Source organism: Lepus europaeus, chromosome 1 (assembly GCF_033115175.1).
Source record: "Lepus europaeus isolate LE1 chromosome 1, mLepTim1.pri, whole genome shotgun sequence".
In the NCBI taxonomy this organism is placed as follows: domain Eukaryota; kingdom Metazoa; phylum Chordata; class Mammalia; order Lagomorpha; family Leporidae; genus Lepus; species Lepus europaeus.
In genome coordinates, this window is record NC_084827.1 from 106,248,554 (window position 1) to 106,272,364 (window position 23,811).

General features: G+C 38.0%; 1 protein-coding gene across 5 annotated transcripts in view; it reads right to left on the minus strand.

Moving 5' to 3' along the window:
• FIGN (fidgetin, microtubule severing factor) overlaps window positions 1–21,299 on the minus strand; it is a 146,646-nt gene extending 125,347 nt beyond the window's left edge. For 4 of the 5 annotated variants that reach the window (XR_009865547.1, XR_009865548.1, XM_062187473.1 and 1 more), the window contains exons 1-2: window positions 20,830–21,299; window positions 19,887–20,056 (exon numbers count right to left, since the gene is read on the minus strand). Coding sequence is in view for 1 of the 5 variants with exons in the window: in XM_062187473.1 (XP_062043457.1) it covers window positions 19,887–19,911 (25 nt within the window). In the remaining 4 variants the exon portion in view is untranslated. The remainder of the gene's footprint in view (window positions 1–19,886; window positions 20,057–20,829) is intronic. The other variant, XM_062187487.1, reaches the window with a different exon arrangement.
• Window positions 21,300–23,811: the final 2,512 nt, after the last annotated feature.

A 23,811-nucleotide genomic window follows, 5' to 3' on the forward strand; every position in this document is an offset into this window, starting at 1 on the left:
AAAAATGTACAACTCCGGCTCATACAATGCCTCGGTACTCCAGCTCACCAGTGCGCTGACCCTCTGCATCTCACAGTCATTAGCCGGAGTCTCAGCTCTGCCTCCAGGAGGGGGGATTTGAACCCACACACCAACGTGGGGGGATCCGGGATTTTAAGCATGGCAGACAGAAGGGTCATTCCTCCTCACTGATGAGGAAGACGCTCGTCCCCTGGGGAGGAGAACACTGGATGAGTGACTGTCGCAAGATCCAAGCAATGGATGTGCTGCTGACTCAGGAATGGACTCTGACAGCCACCCTGCTTCAGTCCAGCTGCTCGGAGGGGGAGAGATTTTAGGGCAGTAGCCTTGACAGGTACATGTGCAAGTTAGGAGAGAATGGCAGAGAAAGGAGGGGGAGTGGATGAGCAAAGGAAACAGCAACTTCTTTATGAGACACAGACACAGGAGAAACAAACATGTTTTCTTCCAGGAAGTTAATATTGCCCAACAGATAAAAGATGTGTCTGTGGATATGCATATTTAGAACATGCACAGTATTTCCAAAATGACTTTAAAAGAGGGCATGCATTTTAAAAACTGATAGGGTAGGCTGGGTATAAATCCACATCTATAATACTGTAAAAACATATAAACTCAAAGAAAGTATACACATACACTCATATATGTATTTGCATGTGGGTGGTATTCTGCATAAATGACTGTCAACTTAAAATGCCATTCTCTAATTTATATGCAAATTCTATCTCTGGTAAAATAAAAACATATTTTAAGCAGCTTATAGTGCCAACACATTATTCCCATGAATGATTCCTAGTAAACTATTTATGCCAACTGTGGGATTTTTTTTATGATTTATTGGATGGTGAACGAAACCACTTAAACTATAGTTGTCTGTATGAATCAGTAATTTTCATGTTTCTAATTAAAATGTAAACAGCGTAATGAAGACATCAAGTTTTTAGGCAAATGCCTCTCCCAGTGCCACTTGGGGTATGGTAATTACTGGAGCAGATCTATGGATGCTTCTGAATCCTCTACAAGTCCAGATTAAAAGCATTACTGCTAAACCTGGCTCTGTACACAAGGGAATTGTGTACTCTAACCCATTCCCAGTTTGTTCAGAGATGCACAATGGCACTACCTTTAGAAAGTGGTCATTAAAAAAAATCAAAATGGAAAATAATAAGCAAAGTAATTTATAGTTTACATGTAGATTATAAAACCTTTACTGGCAATCAAAACACTGGAACATCCTGATTCCCCAGATCTGATTTCCTGCCTAGATTCTTGGAAAGAAAAGGAAAAGAAACACAGCGCCCAAAGAGTGTCTACCTTAAATTTATAGAGCCTGGGTCTGGGTTGAAGGGTGGGAGGATTAGCTGACTTCAGATTCAAAGATAATGCTAACTTCCAAGATTTATCTTGCTTAAATGAAAGAAATTTCCAATTTACAAATTAGAAAAATTCAAAAATAATATATATTCAATGGGATAAAAATGGACAAAAGTTTCCCTTATATTCAAGCATGTAAAAGTGTCTTTGATATAAAACTGCGATGTTTTTATTTTTATTTTAGCATTGTCAAAATGTATCCTAAAGCGAGTGACCTCCTACACATGCTGAAGAAACATCATCATCTTTTCTGCTTACCACTGTTAACCAAACTTCCCTCCGAAGCTTATTTTTCCAAGTTACACAGCACCTTTGCTTTAAATATTTACCACCCAGTATTTGAACAGTTCTTTAAAAAAAAAAACAACTAATTCTGTGCCACGTCTCCCTCCCAACACCTCTGAGAACTAACGGAGGCATACCTGGAGTTGATTATTATAGATGAAATCTGCAGTGATATGAAAAGTCTAAACTGTATGATAAAAGTGGGATTCTCCTCCTGCCCCCCCCCCCTTCCCACTCCCAGCTCTGGACTCAAAGTCTACAGGCTGACTGATATGGACAATTTTCTTATTATTTTAACATAAATGCTAGCCAAGCATGTTGGTAAGGTTGGCTGTGGAACTGAGAATGGATAAGAAACGTGTGTGTGTGTGTGTGTGCAGGGTGAGAGAGGCAGAGAAAGAGAGCAATTTTTGCATAACAGGGTTTTATTACTAAAGTCAGGCAAGCAAATAATGTCCATCCACCATCGTAGAGTCAGGGGGACTGTTTCATCTGAAAGTCTTTCCCACCACTGCTCCATCTGAAAACACAGAAGCAGTCCCACCCCCACCCCCCCAATTCCTGATTTGGCCATAGACACATAGGATTTGGGGGGTGGGGGAGGGGTGGGACAGGGATAGAAAAAGAATTTGAAAGAGGGATACTTTGTTAATTTTTAAAATTTTCAAAAACACCTCAGGAGGTTTTTAAGAGAGAAAAAAGCTGATTAAACAAGGCCAAGTATTTTGTTGGCTTAAGGGTGATATCATAGTTGTGTTCAATATCAGAAGTGTTACGAGTGGAGGCATCATTTCTATTCGCTTTGTGCCAGAAAGGTAAACACTGGATTGCATTGTGGATTAAAACAATAAGAAATCCCTTTCCTCTCAGGCTTTCAAGGCCGTGTTAATCGGGTGTAATTTTTAATGAACACTAGCTGCTTAGTACTCATTCAAGACATTTCATTAGAAGGTTATTCATTTAAAAACCAACGTTTCAACCATATCAAGCTATAACCTTTCTTGAAATGTAAATGAATGGTTTAAATGAGAAGATTAATAAAGAAGGGATGTTCCAATTCCAAGCATGGCATGCTATGTATTTTTAAATTTGTCTATGCCAGATGCTGTCAGTCAGAACAAAAAACTGTCCAAGCAGACAATCTGTGCGTCTGAATGTTGATCATGTTGGAAAGTACAGGGGGGAGGGGGGGAGAGTGTGTCAAGGATTCATGGTCCTTCATCTTTGCAGTAGAGCAAACACGTCTCTCAGTATAGCGACAGACAGCTGCTTCCACTTTCTAATGTGCCCTAACTTAGATCACTGAAAGAATTGTCAGCACTCAGAGAAACACACAAAGATAACACAGCCAGCTGCCATGGAGGGGAAAAACAGCACAGCTCAGAAGAAATGGGATTTGTTCCATTTGCATGATGCTGCCTCCCCTGGGCCCCCTTTCTTTCAAATCCAAAGCACAAAAGACAACACTTAACATATTTGCTTAAAGATGACAACCTCATGTTGATTTCATTTGGATGTAACAGTGTCAGGATTACAGATATAAGAATATATTATATCTGTAACAGAGACTGACAAATGTACCCATCAGTGGGACTGTCTGATTCATCTGCTTATACAGCCATTTTACCATCCCAAGGGTGCCATCTAAGTAGTAACTTTAGAAGACTGAAGGTCTAATTTTATTACACCACATTTCAACCTACTAAACAATATTATTTCTAAAATAGATCATTTTTATTGGAAGTCTCCCTGATGAAAAATCCAGTAGACACCAGAGAATTTATGAACTGTATGGGTCCTTTGAACTCAATATACTGCCCATTTTAAACAACTTTTCTTGCTGTATGGCAAAATTTCAGTATCAAATAAGTGGAAGTTACACAGAAAGAATATGTATGTTTTGAATGTCTAAGTATAAAAGAGAGATATTACTGATTACATGAATAACTATAAAATCAGGCCTTACCAAGTCTATTTGAATAAATTCTTTGAAACCTTCACTTCTGTCCATTCCATTATACTTATAGGTCTTCCCTCAATGTAGCACCCATACTTCAATAGCAATTATATGAATACTCATTGCCTGTCAGTATTTTTGGACATACACTCCATTTGATTTCCAGATACAGCATTTTTAGGCAGAGAATAAGACAAGAGAATTATTTAAAGATACATTAGCTAGCTACTAATCATTACAATGTGTACATCTTAAGGAAACCACAACTCTGAACAGAAGCCTACATACTTTTACAAATCTTGATTCTATATGGCTTTATGGATTTTAAGCTAATTCTTTCAGCAAGTAGAAAGATTTAGGATGATATGACTGAATTGATTTATTTACATCTCCATTACTCTGATTGGCTTGACTGGAATCATAGGCACAAGAATGGAGAAACACACAGAAGGTAGAAAGGAAATAATCATGGTCTTCACATATGAACACAGGTACAAGCACACATTGGCAAACACACACATAAATGTATGTGCCCCACAGCCCAACCAACTCCCCATGGTGAAATCCTGGCTCTCTGTGCTCCCTCTGTCCCATGGAGTGCTCTAGTGCTTGTTGCTATTTACTGGCAACAGTATAATTCACCCATTTGGTCTTGTTTTACAAAATAGAGTTAACTGCTATATGTGAAATTTCTGCACAGCAGATGGTTACCAATCATTATTTTCCATTTGTTTAGCTTCTAGTAAGAGGAAAAACTGTGGGATAGTGATGCAAAGAAAACTAGCAGCCTGGATGGTAACCCAACCAGTGCCAGAATACGCATTAGAAAAAAAAAATCACTTTTATGACATAGTATATCAAGACTAAATATAATTTGAGAAATCCATAAAGGAAATGCCATTTAAATAATTTATCCTATTTCTAAGTGTAAAACCCTGTAAAATTTAGCCTGTGTATTATTTTAATGATATCAAAGTTTTTAGAAGCAACTTATGATAACTATTAATGGTTGTCATCACCCAAGCTGAAATCACTTTCTTTACCTCTAAGTAGCCCAGTTGTCCAACAGAAAATAGGAAATAGGGGCCATTTGTGGACAAGTGCACATGCACAGAAAATTAAGCTGTAAATATCTGGACTGGGTTATTACTAGAATCTGGAAACATCTGGGGCTACAGAACAAGCCAAGACCCATTTCCACAATGTCCAGGTAATTGCTTAAATGATTTATACCTTACTGTTTCTATTAAAAATGTCTTTAAAGAGAAACATTTGTAGGCTTGGTTCAGCAATAAAAACCGGTATCTGATTTCACTTGCACAAAATATTATGAAAGATGCTACATTTCTTCAAGGACATATGCCTGACTAAACCAAACGCTGGACAAAGACTGAGTGCTAAAAGAAGGTGTGGTCAGTCATTCAAAGAAAATAATCATATCCCAAAAAAAAAATCAAGTGGCTTATTTGTGACCAGTTTATTTTCTAATCAAAAGAACCTATTTTTTTTTTAAGGAAAATGCTCTTCTTGCACATATGACAAATATGTTGAAACCATTTTAGGGTAAACTATAATATGCATTTTTCAATTTCAGTTTTAATTAATTCCTCATAAGTCTTGTTTACTGAGACTTCAAGTGAATATCAAAGCAGACCTATCCCCTAAGGGACACCCAAGTGCCACCTCCCAGATAGACCTGGGCTACTTAGTTAAGAATCCAGAGAGAGATTTAAATTGGTTCACTTTGGGGTCCGCGCTGTGGCATAGTGGGTAAAGCCACCACCTGCAGTGCTGGCATCCCATAGGGGCGCTAGTTTGAGTCCCGGCAGTTACACTTCCAATATAGCTCTCTGCTATGGCCTGAAAAGCAGTGGAAGATGGCCCAAGTCCTTCAGCCCTTGCACCCACATGGGAGACCCAGGGGGAGCTCCTGGCTCCTGGCTCTTGGCTTCAGATCAGCCCAGCTCTGGCCATGGCAGGACATTTGGGAAGTAAACCAGAGGATGGAAGACCTCTTTCTGCCTCTGCCTCTCTTTAACTCTGCCTTTCAAGTAAATAAATAAATCTTTAAAAAAATAAATTGGTTCACTTAGATGGTGTCTATATGGAGCCATTAACTGGTCCACTCACAATCAATGAGTTTTCAAGGGTGTCATCTATCTCATAGAAGGGTTGCACTACCAAATAAACACAAACACAAACATATGCATGTAGTTGTAGTCACCTGAGAAATATTTTTTTTCTTTTATTTCAGATTTTAAGGCAAATTTCTTTTCATTTCCTTCAAAATTGCAATACCTTGAGTTAACCAAAAATTCTGTTATTGACAGCTCTCAACTGTGCAATTGGGTGAGAAAAAAATATACAGAAGCAAAATAAACTATTGACCACTGACTTTTGACCCTGGTTCATATTCTTTGGCTGCCAAAGACACTACTGCCTTCTCCGAGACATCACCCAATTTTCCTCTATGAGGAGAGTGAAGGGAAAATGGTGGGCATTTTAGGCATGAAGAATTTGCAAGGGTATTTTTATTTAGTTACTTTAAAACCCCAAACTTCCTAAATCACAAACTAAGGAGAATTTTAAGCCTATATCTTTTAAATCTTCCCCTGATTTAGTTTGGCAAGCTACCATGATAGGTCTTTATAATGCCTGGTCTTTACTCTCGATCTAATGAATTTTAGTTATATTTTAGTAATTTTAACTTCTTTGAAGCTTTTTGAATTCTTTCCAGGAAAGGAGAAGAGCTGACTTAACAGAGGAACTAAACACATGGGTTCTCATTGCTGTAGTCAAAGGGAAGAAATGCTCTCCTACTTGTAACATTGCTTCACAATCTTTATTATCCTAACTACATGTACTACCCACTACTGGTCAAGCTCTTTGCTGAAGATGCAATGTTTTTAATGCAATTAGCTGAGAAACATTTGCCATTGTAGCTCATTTTAGGGCACAGCCAGGTTCAGCAGTCAACAATACAGATATTTTCTTCTACACTGCAGATATGAGATCAACCTAGATTTCAGCATAAAGTGCCAAGACAGCATGTATAACTTTTCAGCTCTAAAGAGTCCAAATAAAAACACTCCTGAGCTTTCAGTAAAGATTACAGACTTTGTTAGTAAAACTGTGTTTATAAAAGAATGACAGCAGAAACTTTGTCTTTTTCTGGGTTCTTTCATGAAGCAATGTGAACAAGTGCTTATCTCTGGCCCAGCTTTATGTTTTAAAACACAAACATAAGATGCAAAAATCTTGTAAAATAATGTTGACCAACTGATTATAATTTCAACACTTCATCAAACCGAGTTTCCTTTAGAAAATTTTACGTTATTTGTTGTAACATTACTGACAGATTTGAAGAAGAAATTGACCCTTCTATGAGCACACAAACTCAATTGGTAAAGCAATTGAACCACTAGAAGAGAGGGTCATTGAGTATAATCCCAGCTAAATTTTTTACTGCCCAGTATTTAGTACTAAATAAATGAATAGTGTCAGACACTAAACAGAACAGAAAGGTGCCAATTAAAATGTTAACTGAAGACATTCACAGACTACAGAGTCCCTGAAAGTTCCATCAGTTGTAGATCACATCCTGCCACCTCAGTGTGCCATCCTGTTCCCAAAGAAATCTGTTTTGAATACAGGCAGCACATGTATTTCTGCACTACCTACTTAACAAAAATAGGAATAAATGCTCAGGGAGGTGCTGACTTTTGATGTTCGACCAAAGGCTGAACAATCAACCGTTAAGAAATACTACAGCCGGTGCCATGGCTCAACAGGCTAATCCTCTGCCTTGTGTCGCCAGCACACTGGTCCGGGAGCCAGATTCTGTCCCGGTTGCCCCTCTTCCAGGCCAGCTCTCTGCTGTGGCCAGGGAGTGCAGTGGAGGATGGCCCAAGTGCTTGGGCCCTGCACCCCATGGGAGACCAGGAGAAGCACCTGGCTCCTGACTTCAGATCAGCGCGGTGTGCCGGCCGCAGCGCGCCGGCCACGGAAGCCATTGGAGGGTGAACCAACGGCAAAGGAAGACCTTTCTCTCTGTCTCTCTCTCACTATCCACTCTGCCTGTCAAAAAAATTAAAAAAAAAAAATACTACAATGGCAAGAAGTTGATCTGGAAGTCTTCAAGTATAATCTTTTATGATTCTGTGCCCTTAAATCTTTTTTTTACTGCAAATATAGGAAGAAAAACATTAAAAACAGTTTAAATACCCTCCTATCCAGAGACATGAAAATGGAATAAACTATAAGCTTCTTTTCAGGTACATAGTTATAAAATTGTTTTTTAGGGTTATAAAGTCTTCTTTAGTAATTATATGAAGTTAATAAAAATTTCAATTTTTAAAATGAAATACACAATTTTAAGACTTGTTCTTTAAATATTCTAACTTCCTCTTTTATTTTTTAAACTAATAAGCGAAGTGACAATCTACTATGCTTTTAGAAGTTCAGTTCACGAAATATTTATTGAACACCTATTATAGATCTTGTACTGTACATACATGTTAGGAAAATTAAAAATAAAAATCAATTGTATCTGTCTGTTCTCAACAAACTTGTAATATTGTAAAACCAACACACAAATGCCCAGGAATTTACAGTAGGAGAAAGATGATGATAAATGATTGAAAGGAGATTTTTTTTTAAATGCTTAGGAAATATTATGTAGATTTCAAAACAGATCCTATTAGGGTCACTCAGTAAAGACTTCATAGATAATGCAATGTTTGGCCTGGGTACCAAAATCCTAGTATGAGCATTCCAAGAACTAAACCTTCAAAAAAATAGTATTTTTGGCTCGTAATTCCACTGCTTAAGTTAATCTAATCGTCAGTCTATTTAAGTCTCATAGAGAGAAAAAACATGACCTAACTAACACTCATCAACTCTCAAGATACCAGAATCGCAGACATTACTGATTACAAACAATTAGTAAGCAAATTTCATAAATGGCTACCATCTTTTCTATAGGGCTCAACAAAGTGATAAATGGTCTTCAAGCTTCCCTCATTGTGCCTTAACACAATTTCTGAAACTTCTTTAAGAGAAGTAGTAATTCTTTTCATCAGCCATAGGCCACAAGCTATGTTACTCAGGCTCACTGGTCCCATGATGAAGCAGTCAAGGGTAACAGCGATGGTCACTGGATTAACCTTCCTTTAATAAAAAGTAACCTGAGGCTCAGAGAGGCTGAGTGACTTAGTCAAAGTAACAAATGTGATGGACTGTGAGCTTCTGCTGTCGCTTTTCTTAGTGTACTTGTCAGCATGGTGGCCATGTTCCTAAGAATCTATAGATAGGTTACTGAGTTCCAGCATGGTGCACTACCTCTAGTACATGTCAGTAATATGCTTAGTTCTGAAAAAAAAAAAAAATACCCTCATTTTTATGACTTCCAACCAGGAATAATGATTTTTTTTTAAAGGTGAAAAGTTTAAGAGATCATGAAGTTTATAAACTTTTGTTCAGAGAAGTGGCTCTCAATCCTAACTGTAAATTAGAATCACCTGGGAAGCTGGAAAAAAAAAAATAGATCTCCTAAAATTTCCTTTGGTTGGCCTGGGGTAGGGCTTAGGCAAAAGTTTTTCATTGGTGTTTGTGTGGGGTTTCGTTGCTTGCTCGACTTTTGATCCGAAAGGCAATGCAGATAGAAAATTTAGTCAAATTTGGCTAAAATAAATCAACTCACACATCCATCCACCTCAATGATTTGAACTATTCATTGACAGTAAATATTATGTTTTCCAAAAGAAACCTTAAAAAAAAATTCCTCAATCATCAGGGGGTTTTCTTCTGACTTTACCTGGGGCTCAAGCAACCTGACTATGTTGGGGGAACAAAACACAGTTTAAAAGTAACATAAGTCATGTTTAAAAGCAAATGTATTTTATGCTTTTTCAAATTAAGGGTAGATAAAAGAGGTTAGTTCTCTTCATTTGTGTGATTATAAATTTCATTATTCAGGATTTGAAGTTGCCATTTTTAAAAGGGAGAATATAATTTACTTAGATTGCAATGCTGCATACTATTCCTAGTAAGTGACCATTTTTATGGGAGGAGTGTTCTGCCTAGAGGTTTAGACACCAGCTGGGACAGCCACATGCCATATCAGAATGCCTTTGTTTCAGTCTCAGCTTTGCTCCTCACTAGAGTTTCCTGCTAATCAAGATCCTGAGAAGCAGAAGTTGATAGCTCTAGCAGTTAGGTCCATGCTTCTCATGTGGGAGACCTGGATTGAGTTCTTGGCTCCTGGCTTTAGCCTGCCCCAACTCCAGCAGTAGATAGCATTTAGGTATCTCTCTCTCCCTCTCTCTTTTCTCCATATTAAGTAAAAAAATAAATGAAAATTTTAAATCACACAAAAATGGTTAAATATTTAGTTTTCAAACATAATTACATTAGGATTTAATAAATAAAACTGCCAATAACCTTATTAGCAACAACCACATAAAATTATTTCTTACCTTTAGCTTTGACTCAACAATTTTCCCTACTTCTTTTCCTTTTGGCTATTCCCTTTTCCTACAAGTTGTCTTTCATCAAGAAGGGCGGTATGTTCATGACAATAAATGTTAATATCCTGTTAATTAATTCAAATGATCTCTTCATAATCTAAATGTAACTTGGTGGCTAAAGTAAAATTTAGTTTTCCTGAAGGTGATGAAATAACTAGCCTTGCAAATAAATAATCAAAACAACAATAACAACAACAACAAAGCACGCCACTGAAAACAGTCTACAGGTAGGTAGCTAAGACCAGAGTCCAGCAGGAAGAGGGTGGCTGAGACAGCAAGGTTCTTGGTGAGGATGAAAGAAGCAAAATGGACAGAAAACCTTTAAGCAAAGGACACCTTCAGAATTGGCTGTTAGAAAATATAGACAAATAAAAAACAGTATGTAGATAAACCTTGGAATTACAATGATACATCGACAATACCTCTCAGAGGATAGTTTAGTGTTAGTGGCATTTTTGGTGTATGGTAGATGTCAAGGAACTATCATTACATTGTGATATAACTGTGGATTTTTACCCATAATTATAAACAAACCTGTACCACATAACTGTACTATCCTCCCTAGTGTTTCTAAAAATGAGCAGTCCAAAATAGTTTACTGTAACATTATTCTACTTTGATAATAAAATAAAATAAAACAAGACAAAAAGCAAACAACAAACCAAGTAAGCACTGATGCACTGCGTACACTCATGAAGGAACTTTTTCAAAAACAAAAGATATAGAGAGTTTTCAAAGATATAATTTTTCCTAACATAGTAACATTAACATATTATTGATAGAGATTTCACATCCATGTTTAAAGGAAGTTCCAAAAGGATTTCCACATATATAAAATTTTTCTAAAAAGACACATTAGCTCAGACCAAGTATCTATTTCTGAGTAAGATTCTCTACTATCTTAACATCCATGAGTAAACTCACATCAATGATTGGTTGACTTAGACTCTCTGGATACCCACATAAAACATCTAATTCCAAGTAGGAAACACTTAACATATTCATGTTACATTTAAAATTCTCCTGGCAAAAGAACAAGCACTATGCACATAGACATATAAGATTCCAAGGCTGGTAATATTTTTTTTTCCTTCCAGTTTGCAAGGCATGGATTCAGGCTCTTCAGTGTCCCTATGTCTACATTTCAATCACATCATTATTCCCCCTAAACATGGTGCTTAATCTTCTGAGCAATGTAAATGAAAATTTCTCTTTCAAAGAGAACTTTGCACTAAGACAATTGGCATAGGATACTATAGTAGGGGTAGGCGTAAGACTTTTTTTAGGTTGGGTCTAAAATTGACTCCAGATTTGTGAGTTACCAACAGAGAGTCCGTTTCAATATAGATAGTGCCTGAAAAAGTAAAAATGCCTATTATTTTTAACAAGTTACATATTGGGTATTATTCCTTAAAAATGACTCATAACATATCTTTTAAAGTACTTAAAGTCATGAATATGTTTTACTCTTTTTTTTTAACCTTTACGTGAATGTAATTTTTCATTTTCCGGGAAAGGATACATTTTCTAACTAACCCTGTTAACCTAATTACTCATAAAGAAATACCAAAAGTGTCCCTGACATCAATACCTTCACAAAGAAATGTATCTGAGTACATGCACAAGAGCATATTCCATTCAGATCATCAAAACCATAATTTTTATTTAAAATAGTCCCTTAGATCCATGTAGTTTCTAACAGTAAAATTTATCAAAAATCACTAGAAGTTTGAAAACTCTTAGAATGCCCTATCAATACTCTCAATTTCTCATCCATATACTTAAACTCAAAAGTATTAGATGTTAAGCACAAAAGAATAATAGTATTCTGTTTACTTAATAGTATTTGTTTGATCTTAATATGGGGATTGTAATGAAAATGCCTTCAGTACTAAAGAAACCTTTTTATCCCACTCAGAATAATTATCTTGTAAGATTAAAATCAGTGAATCATACCTAATTAAGATTTATAATTTAGCATCATTGAGGTATATGATCTAAGAAAAAGAGTTCACAGTCTTAACTTCAATTTGAAGTGGAAAGGGAAAGGAAGTAAATAGAAAGGAAACAGACGTTGTTGGCATTACAACGCATGATATTGCCACATATTTATCCAGATTCCTTGTTTAATCATTTTGAAAGCCAAATATTTCATATTAAGATACAACATACTGAAATTCATAGGAGTGAAGTAGGAAAAGAAAGGCTCCCTCTGCGATTCTACTACAGAACTGGTGAACAGAACTTAGAACATTTAAAACATGGATTGTGACAGCCTATTAAAATAGTTCAAGTTTTCAATGACGTTAATTCAAAAGATTCCTAAACTGTGGGGTGAGTTTTTGATTACGCGGGACACTGTTCTAGTAGGTATTCCCAGCTTCCTGTCATTAGAGTACATACCAACTTAGAGAGCAACATCTTGTCATTACACAGGGCAAAGATTTTTCTTCTTAGAAGGTCTTACATAGGATATTCCTTGCCACAAAGTCTAACAAGGCATTCAAAATAAGTTCAATTTTTTCTTTCTCAAAATCCCTCCAAAGCCCCCCACCCTCACCTCAGTCTTGGATTACATAAAAGAATAGTTACTTTTCCCAGGCTCTTTGATACTTCTCTTCCTACCAGAGACATCTGATGTGAGAAATACCTTTTGAAAATAAATGGTGCAGCTTCAAGTGCACTAAGACCCACACCTGCTGGACATTCCATCATACTTCAGTTTTAACTTGAAAAAGCTGCTTGACTTCAGACTTAATCTTAGGTATCTCAGTATGAAGCTTGATCTGGCTGAGAAGTACCTTGGGAAGCAACAACACAAATGCTCCTACACCAATCAGGACAGAACGCTCAAGCCACTTGGGAGAAGGAGCCACCAGTGGAGGCTGCAGGACCCAGGGAGAGGGAAGTTGTGCCATTTACAAAGGGAAATCAAGTTCACAATTTGAATAATACACTGCAAAGTTAGTGTGATTGCATGCCAGAGTTACTTTTCATCTGTGACACAGCTGTCACCACATGTTTACAGTGCTACCATGCCACTTAATAACATCAATACTGATACTCTTATACTATCATTATCCCTCTTCCTTGATTGGCACTCAATGAGTTGTGCTTTTATTTTGTTCAGTGGTCAGGACTCTATTTTTAGATAACTTGGGATTTTTGTATTAAAAATACTTATCTTACTTGTGTCTCAACCGTAGGAGGGGGCAGCAGTGATACACAACAGAAAACTCCCAGGCTATCATCAGAAATCTCCTGAAAATACTCCCACGATTCTGTGCATGGGGGAGAAGTCATTAAATGCATGTCTGTTAGCAAATAACTAAAATCCATAAAGTTCCTTTTAATAATATTTGCATAGAATTCCATGCAACATATCAGAGATATATCAGACACAGGGCTACCTGAGATAAAAGCATATAATTCAAGTACCAATCCATGGACAGGAAGAGTGAAAGATATCTACTGGTATATTTTTCCATTAATTCTACTTCAACTCCCACTAATATCTCTTAGCCAGAGACATATGGAATGACAGTGGAATAGTCTCCAAGTAAAAAATCTAGTGACTTCCACAAAACTGGCCCTAGGTAAACTTTGGTTAGTGAAGGCAGGTATGACTTCCCTGCTCGGAGACCTGTGCAGGCACATGGGATCCTTTACACAGAAGGGACCTGCACTTGGCTTAACACTCCGCTTTTACTGTCTTGAAATTATTAATGACTTTTGAACAAGATGCCTCATGTTTAAATTTTGCTCTGGACCCCAGAAATTATGCGGCTGGTCCTTGTTGAAGGTAACACTGTTTATCAATGGTACAATAAGTTAAAAAGAAAAAAAAAAAGTGAGTTTAGAAAAATATATAGGAACCCATGTCTTCACATTGCGTTACTTTTTAAATTTTGTTTCAATGTAACTGTTTCCATGAGTAATATTTCCTCATGAACCAATATAGGAAAGCAGTGGTCACCCATTCTCAGCTGTTCATATGTGTATGACATTTAATTGTCACTTGTTTAAAATGCATCCAAGTGACATAAGGCAAACACTGGTCAAGTCAGAGGGGAAAAAAAAGGTTTTCTTTTTTGGTGGGTGTAGTAAAATATAGCTTCTGTTCCCTCAGCAGTAACCTACCATCAAGTAGATGAGAATAAATATATAAATTGTCAGCTGAAACCAAAATTCATGGGAAAGAAACTGAGAAAGGAATTTTTGACGTTAAGATATTAGGAGAAAATATATTTTATAGGTATTTTACATTTTTGTATTTTGCAAAAAAAGTTTTGTAAATCTCATATCACTGTAAAAACGATTCTTTCTGTGAGAAGTGAACAAAATTTTAATAAGAAGCAAATTTTTCAAGCACATAAATAACACTTCTTTGAAAAGATTTCCCAACATACACACAAACGAAATATTTAAGCTGGATTTCAGGGCAAAAAAAAAAAAGTTTTAACCTTGGGCTTTCATATAATAAATCATGCATTCTACTTTCAAGATATATCAGTTTCAAAAATGATTGGAAGCAGTGATACTATAAATGCTCTGTGAAAGTCATAGTAGCAAAAATATGAGCAAACGCATCCATTTATAAATACATTTAACATAAATACATCTGAATTGAAATTCTCCTGTGGATTTACTGCTTCTGATAGACCCTGAGACAACAGCCTACCATATGCAATGTTAGGCAAAGTGTCAATATTCAAATAACCAGACAACAAGCAGATTTGTTGCATAAAATATGTAAATATTATTAACAAAGAGTGCCTCATGATAGCACGTGTTTTGATGGTTTCTGATCACCTATCTTTCCTGCGCCTTCAGTCTCTTAGCTGAGGCTATCCTGTCAACAGGTACCTTACCGATGTGCAATACTAACACGGCGCTTCTGAGAGGCACCTGTGTGCTGCCCTGAGAAAAGGAACAAACCCACCTGCTTTTCAGGGTCTTCAAACTTACCAGCCCAGTTTATCTTGACTGTATTCTTGCCTGCTCCTTATTTCTACTAACTGCACACATCTTTTAGTAAATAAATATCCCTCAACTAAAACTGCCAATTAAATGATAATATCAAGAATATCAAAAGGATCAGTAATCAGCAACAATGCTGACTCAGCTATGCTTGAAATTCTGCCAAAAGTTAAATAAAAAAGTTAATGATAAAAACTCGAGTTTAAAAGAAAGAAATAAAATGAGAAACTCTGACCATGAAAAGTATTTGCTAAACAGGCCATTTTTTTGTAATCTTTAGAAAAATAACTTTCATTTTTAATAAACAAAAATTCAGGTAAAATCTGTGTGTGTGTGTGTATGTGTGCGTTCAATGATGGGGAGATAATTTTTCAACTTGCAGTCTTCCAAGTGGTACCCAAACATAATTTCTGACTTCAATTATTTTAATAAAACATTAACTTCTGTATACTTCAATAGCAGAAAATTAAGTTTTTTAAATCTAGAGAAAAAATAATCATTTTCTGTACTATTTGTTTATTCTTATTTATCAATGACTCAAGAAAAAAAGCAGATATGCTAATTAATCAAGTTTTATCGACCAGTACCATAGACAATATTTCAGAAATGTCTGAAGAACATTTTCTCTCAATCAAAAATTTATAAATCAATGTACATTTCTGGTAATTAAGTGAATTAGCTCTACAACCATGATCGTGGTACTTTATAAAAGAAGTATTTGAAATGTGTATTCAGAACATATTGGTCAAAGATAAAACAGTAAAGATTTCTGTCAAATCAAGGCTCTAAGAACAAACTAGAAAGTTCAGAACATGAAAGCCTTCATTTGTTTCAGATACACCTACTAATTCTGTAGATTGTTGATCACTGAAACTGATTACTTAATTAGGCAATCATTCAGGGCACCCAAATACAGTCAGAAACAGGGAAGCATCAGCATGGCCATCTTCATCTTGAGGGGAAAATTCTGAAAAATGTTGCAGATGCTCAAACTTTCTGTATCTGTCCCTATGCCTAAGCTAAGCAAGACACTAAATTCTAAAAGGCGACGACCCAAATTTCGGGGAAGAAAATAATCTACCTATGATGAAATCACTCCTTTAGCTTTTCATGCGGCTTACATTTTAAACTATCTTAGAAATACCAAGTAATAATGCAGATTGCCTCTATGGATTCTTGGAAATGCTGCTTCCTTTCTCCTCTCAGGCTTCATCCTCTTTTATTATCTAAAAGTAATTAATGAAATTTCTGCTCTCTTGTATGTCTACCAGAAGTACCTGTCTACAAAAAGGTTTTCAAACTTCTTGCCTAAGATGAACCAAAACAACAAGAACAGAAAATATTTTCTATTAGGGAGAGAAAACAGCCATTACTTGAAACTCAGCTGTAGGAGACTTAAACCTAACTAGAGAAAAAAAAAAATCCCTATATTTTCACTCAGAAGATATCTGAAACAATGTTAAGAATCTCACTGATTCGGTACAGTCAGGAGGAAAGATGTTCCTTTAAAAAAAAAAAAGACATTTCTAGACATAATTCAAAAGAGACCCCATAAACTGTCTTTTTAAGAGAGAAGAAAAGCAAGTCAACTCACAAATACAGCTTCCAAACAGAAGTCTTACCCTCTTCCAGGAAAACAACAATGAGATTTTATTACCCTGCTATGATTCTTTCATTTCAGACATGATTAATTAGCAAGAATTACACTTCTCAAAACTCCCACCACACTCTTCTCTGCTTATTTGGTGACAGACTCACATGAAATAACAAGTAGCCACCACCGGTATAGAAGTATCCAAAAACTCTGCTTCAGAGGAGGAGCACTTATTTCCTATCTTTGCCTCCAAACCAAAGCAGGCTGCTTTTAACTGCTGTCACAAAATGTTGTGTGGTTCTTTTTTAAAAAAAAAAAAAAACTTGGTCATTTTCTCAACAATGCCCTTCAAATTTTGAATAATGCATACAACACATTTAGTATTCAAGAATACATGACATGTTTAATCTGATACCTCTATTTTTAAACTGAAATTCCAAAGGACTCGTGAGTCCAAGTGGTTTATATTGATAACCATTCACATGCACAATTAATAAACAATAGAAGATGATGTGTGCAAGGCTGTTTGGGGACATGGCTTTTAGAAGAAAAATGTTTCTTTCCCAAATAAAAGCTAATTTGTCACTAATATAATGAAGAGAGGAAACAGGAATGAAGGAGTCAAAAGGAGGAAAAAAGAAAGAGAATGACTCTAAAATTTGAAAGAGGGAAAAGCTCTGACTCTGCACATGTGTTCTTCCAAAATACTCTTTCAAAATAATTTTCCTTTTGAACTATCGATTTTCTAAATGTCCATGTGAACCTAGAAGCCAGCCATACCAGAATATATCAGAAACATCTACTTTAACAATTATCAATTTATAAAGACTGCAATATATCCACTTTAGTCTTTCAACTGTTATATCCAGAAAACTTCACATATAGTATACCACTAATAAATAGATCTTGTTGGTTCCTGGAAGCCTTTTAAAAAAAAAAAAATCTATCCTGGTCAAAATATCTTTGCTTTTTTTTTTTTCTGTTGTATTAAATTTAGGATCAAAAACATCAAAGCAGTTTCCACCTCGGACCTAACTTTTAGAGGATCAATGTGACAAGGCAGTCCCTGATAGATGTTTCTCTTGATAAACGACTTGTTCAAAAGAGACATTGTAGCTTTCATTTCCTGACCACAACACACTTTTAATTTGCAACAGCAGAGCTGCCAGAGTGTGAGCACTTGTCCACTTTCTAGCCTTTTAGGTTGGGATCTCTGCTTCCTTTAGACCACACATTTGAGACAAACAAAACCTAAAAATAATCAGAGTAACAGAATCAGACAACAGGAGCCACTAAAGCTACACTGAACACAGGCTCTACTTTGTGTATATGCATATCCACTCTGTCCCTAACCCAAATTCTAGTGCATGATAACAAGGCTTCTAAGTGAACATCCTTTGCACATCGGGCATTTAAACACACAGGGAAATAAATTATGTGACTGTTATTTAATAGTAAGCAGGGACTTGGAGGGAGCAATTTACACACTTCAATCTGCTATTAAATGTCATGAATTATATGATTGCCTATGCTATCATGTTTTTTACATATTATTGCAATGATTATTATTACTACTACCCAGAAATCACATCTAAGTATCAGTACCGTGAACAGTCAAACCATGCAATTTCTGCTCTCAGCACATTGTCCGAGCTCCGATTTAAAATTTATAAATGTAATATCCTCCTCATCACAGGCAGCAGCCCAATCTGCTCTGAATATATATTACAGCTTTAACATCACAGAGGGAAATCGCCCATCTGGCAATCCCATTCGCTCCAACAGCTCCGGGGGAAAAAAAGCTGTGCTCTCTCCTCCTTAAAACATTTCTCAGGGCAAATTATGTGCATCTAAAATAAACAGTCTTCTTATTGATCGCTTCAAAGTCAACAAGTTCCAAATGCAAAATTCAATCAAATCCTTCCTATCCTATCGTGAAAGAGTGGTGTGTGTTCAGCTCTACTGTAGTCACCAGAGCCCAACCAGAAGTGTGTGTCGCGCAACGGGTCCTCAAGTCCCTTTCCCCGCATTCACATTTGTGTTATGAGAAAGCAAGGACCAGGGCCACAATCCAGACAGCTTACTGGCAGTTTTGCCCCCTGGTATTTCTTTCTTTCATATTCTCTCCTCGGTCCTCTATCCCTTTTCGGGAAGAATCAGGGTTATGGCAAAAGCAACAAACCAACCAACAACAACAACAAAAAATTTTAAAGTGAAGATAGCTTTTGGTTATGCAAAATACTTTAACATCTTTCTGTTGTTGTTCCCTCTTAGTCTTAATTGAATATCACCAAGTGTGCACATGGCACGGCCACAAGAGCTATTGAAAACCCCCTCTCACTCTATTTAACTAACCTTTTTTTTTTTTTTTTTGTAAAGAAAGAGGAAAGAGCGATTTCAAATGAAGTCAATTTCAGTGCCTGATTATTTAATTCTGTCACAGGTTAAAAGTAAAAAGCGCTGACAAGCAGACAAGTGAATGGCAAGGGGGAAAAAAAAAAAACAGCCACGGTTCCTTAAAAGGCACTAAGGACTTTGAGCAATCAAAAAATATATTTTATTTTCATGTAAGATACCCCTTCACTCATTCATCGCACCCCAAAAAAAGCCACACTCGGAAAAATAGATTACTCCACAAAGTGCAATCACTGAGAGAACAGATGATCAACTTGCATTAATATATTGAGAGAAATAAACCAAGAAAATTCTCATCCAGTCTTGTGTGTGTACATATATACTTTGATTAGTTAGCAATCTCCCCCCACACACACTCCCGCCCTCTTTACCCAACCCCCCTCCCCTCAAAAAAACCCTTGGAGTTTAACTAATTTACATACCATTTGACTTCAGTAGTTATATAGTGCATCGATAGTAACATGCAACTTTGGGATTACAGCTAAAACTGATAAAAGTAGACTCAAGCAATATATTAATCAAAACTGAAATATATAAACAAATGATAGCAAAAGCAAAAAAAAGCAAGGTGACAGATTAAAATAAACATACATATATAAAGGAATAATACATTTATATATATATATCTCATTAGCCTCTGCTTCCCAAGCAGAGTCTTCTCTGGTTTTATCATGCTATTTAATTTGTCTTTCCTATTTAGATGCAAAGGAAGTAAATTCCAAAACTGACATACCATAAACACTGGTGCTACTGATCATTTCTTGCTGGCAGCACAAAAAGCTGAATTGGATTTCTCACAAGCAGGAATTCCAAAGGTTGCTTTTCATTAAAGCCACTTTTCCTCTCAGCTATCAAATGTCACTGCCTTGAAACGTGGGCCCTTTCGTCAGGTATTCATTTAACCTACATGCATATAATTAAGGGGGAAAGCAACATCAACAAAAAGGGGATCTCAGATCACAGGAGAAGAAAGAAAGGAAAAAAAGCACAGGACCAGGAATGCAAGTCCATGTCAATTTCACTCACTCCCATTGAAACTAACAAGAGCTCCGGGGAGGACTGTAATAGGATCAGTGGATTGTATATACCATTAAATTATACATCTTTCTCTCCCGTTCCTTGCCAACAATACGCCCACCACGCTGTACCCCTCTAAGATGATGTGCTTACATTTTTCTGCAACCGATCTCCTGACATTTTTCTCGTTCCCCCGGCCCCAGGATTGTAATTTAACCTCAACTTTTTGTGTGTGTGCAAGATTCTTATTTACACTTCTTATTTACTTAGAAGTTAGTTCCCGAAGAAAGTCTAGCCCCACCCTACGGCTCCGCTTTTTTTTTTTTTTTTTTAATTTCTGAAGTAAAAAGATAGTGATAAGTAAGCCCAATAGAGCGACACGCGAGGTTCTTGCAATCGCGAACTCTTAATCCCACACTACAGTTACCAACGATTAAGCAGCAAAAATATGCATTACAATGTTTCGGGGCTACTTTGTACCGAGAAATTAGACAGCAGGTTGGCGTAGAGAACAGGGACGAATGCAAATTAAATTTAATGTTTACGGCACAACTCGAAGATCTCTTTTTTATTACGGGTCTTGGACCTATCTATATTCTTTAAAAATAAAACAAAAACAAAATTAAACAGATGGTAGCAAACTACGAAGCTCTTCTTACCTGAACGCGCGGAGCGAGAACCCGATAGGTTAGCGTAGCATCGATCCGATGTGTTTGCTGATGAATGGAAGCGAGGGTTAAGTGAAGGTGCCTATGATTTGAAATCATTCCAAGTTTTTGAAGGGAAGACGGACTGCAGCCTCTGCCATGTTGGAATTTCAAACCCAAAACAGCTGCTTGGAAGGAGCCAGCATGCCAGAGGCTGGGCGCAGGCGCAGAGCGCCGCCGAGCCAAATTCAAATCACTTTCACACTAAGAGCCAAAGATCAGTTTTCAAAGGAGAGAGGGAGAAAGAGACGGAGGCTGCCGCGAGGGAGAGAGGACGGGAGGCAGTGGCGAGAGGCGGGCAGTGGCGAGAGACGGGCAGCGGGAGGACCGGGAGGGAGAGGGAGAGGCGCACGGAGCCCGCGGAGCTGGAGGGGGAGAAAGGGAGGCGGGAGGCGAGCGGGCGAGCGAGCTCGAGACGCGCCAGAGATTCATGGGCAGGGAGGGCTCAATGGCCGCGCCGCGCCGGCCGGCCGGCCGCTCGGGTCATGTTACACGGCCGGGGCCGCGGCGGCCGCCCAGCCTCGCCGACGCGCTCCCGCGGCCCGGAGGGGGCCCCGAGGTCATGATTACGCGCGCGGGGACCCGAGGCTCGCCCTGCCCCGCGCGCTCGGGCGGCCCAGCCCCGGGAGAGGGGCGCGACGCCTCCGGGGGGAAGGGGCCTCGCTTTCCCACGCGTGGCCAGCCAGCCTCGGGGGGGGGCTCCGGACAGGGCTGCGGCGCTCCGGGCCTCTCGACAGCTGCGGCCCGTGCACCTCTCCACGACTCCACGAGCCGGACAAGCTTCTGGCCCTGAGAGTCGGAGCCTCACCCGCACCCTCCCCCTGGGCTCCCCTCGCCCCGGCCCCGGCCGGAAAACCACTTTATCCGCGAAGAAGAGGCAACTTCGGGGGAGACATCCGCATTCACCGAGCTCCCCTCCCCCGCCTCGCCGGGAATAAATAAAATCCTAAGTGTCTAGGTGTGCGGTCCCCTCTTGCGCTCCCGGGCTCCCCTCCCTACCTCCCCCAGGCGGCTCGGGCAGGGGAGAGCAGTGCCCGTGGGGCCCCGGCGCGGGCACAGACGCTGGGCTTCTGCTTTCCCAACCCCCCTCTATGGAGCGATCCGGGACCCAGGAGTGGGAAGAGAGTAGGGGCTTTGTAGTGCTGGGAGCTCAGGAAGAATGAAATGTGCAGTTGAGTGTGTTGCTCGCATCCCAGGGAGCAGTGCAGTGCTGATTGTCTGGTGCTGAGATCGCCTTTTGTTCGGAACATAAGGTTTAAGAAACACACACACGTTTTCTGGGGTCTCTTGTTAGATGTAAATGCGCTGCATCCAGACGCTTACTATGCAGCGTAAGCTCAGTTGGTTTACTAATCACCCCGCCCCACCCCCAAACAATCAGGATCGTTTCAATGGGAACCTCATTCAGACTTCTAGGCTGAGAGTATTGCCTTCAACCTATTTCATTCTAGACTAGCCAACCATCCAACTGAGATAATAAAGCAAACAATAACATTTGATCATGATGTCTACGAGATAATGTGCCCGGCAAAGTTCTTGAGGAATTGTAATGAGAAAGACAGTGAGTTGGGCTAATCATTTCTCTTCGTTTTCATTACATGTGACTTTAATAGATAAATGGTGAGTTTATACTTTGGCCTGGTGGACATCCAGTCCGCTGGGTTTCAACTAAGCTAAGAACGAAAGGGGAAAATTATATATTCGTCCACGAGCCCATCGAGCTGAAAATGTTACCTTTGAAGGAAATGTACTTGCTTAGGACTGGCCCTCCTCAGAACAGTGTTCGCTTTCCCCAGCTTTGCTGCTGTGGATTTAATAGACTAAATTGCAGCTCTCCGGATGCTGAAACGCAGGTCTTAAAAAATACCAAATATATACTTTGAAATTAATTTCATTCTCCTTTTGTGATTTTTCCAACTAGTGAATGGAAGCATTTAAGTAACACAATGAAAAAGGAAAATTATTTTAGTTACATCTAGGCGGATAACAGAATTTAGAAGACAAAAAAAAGTGATTCAAGATCTTAACAAATATTTCTAAAGCATGAGATTTCTATTTGGAATGGATTTGACCTTTCTGCACATTAAAAAAAAAAAAAAACCTAGGCTTCAAAATAAAACAGAAGAACTTTATTCTGTTGTAACAGAGAACACTGGAACCCCTTTAGTTATATTTTACAAGATAGCTTTGAAAATGATATTATGGAAAATTGTTCATTGGATTTCACCACAAAGAAATAAGTGTAGGGAAATATCTGTGGGTCACTGTTGGGTTGAGTACAGATGAATTTAAAAAAGAACTGTGAAGAACTCATGATTTCAGTTATTGCCCATTTGGGGAATGGCAACCAGAAGTTCTCTGGACACATGGCAGATGCTCTGTGTGATTGAGGCAAAACTGCTCTGTCTTTGTTAAAAAAAAGTTCAGAACTCATCAACCTTTAACACGAAATTCCTGGTAATGAATGTATAGTTTCTGTGCAAATCAAGCTTTTAAGTAAGATATAGAAAGAATAACTTCTGAGTACAAAAACAATGTATTTTAATGATAGACTTAAAGCAACTCACTTGCAGTATCAGAAACATAACCCCTACTCTTTAAAAAGGGGGGAGAAAACAGTGTGTTTAGCAAGAGTTTATTACCAGATCATAATGAATACCCCCACACATGTTTGAAATAAGCATTATAAAACCCATCATTCAACATACAAGTGAATACAATTCATCTTGGAAACAAAAAATGGTAAACTATTTGAAAGAGTACTGCACATATTTACACAGTTTCAAAATGACATACTACTCCGAGGGAAAAACCTTACATGATAGAATATATATGATAGGGATTTGCATGACTAATAAGAGCCACGTCAAAGTGGACTTTGTCATTACACTACTTCCAATATTCCTTTTTCTTTTAGGTGTGAGTAGAAGTTGC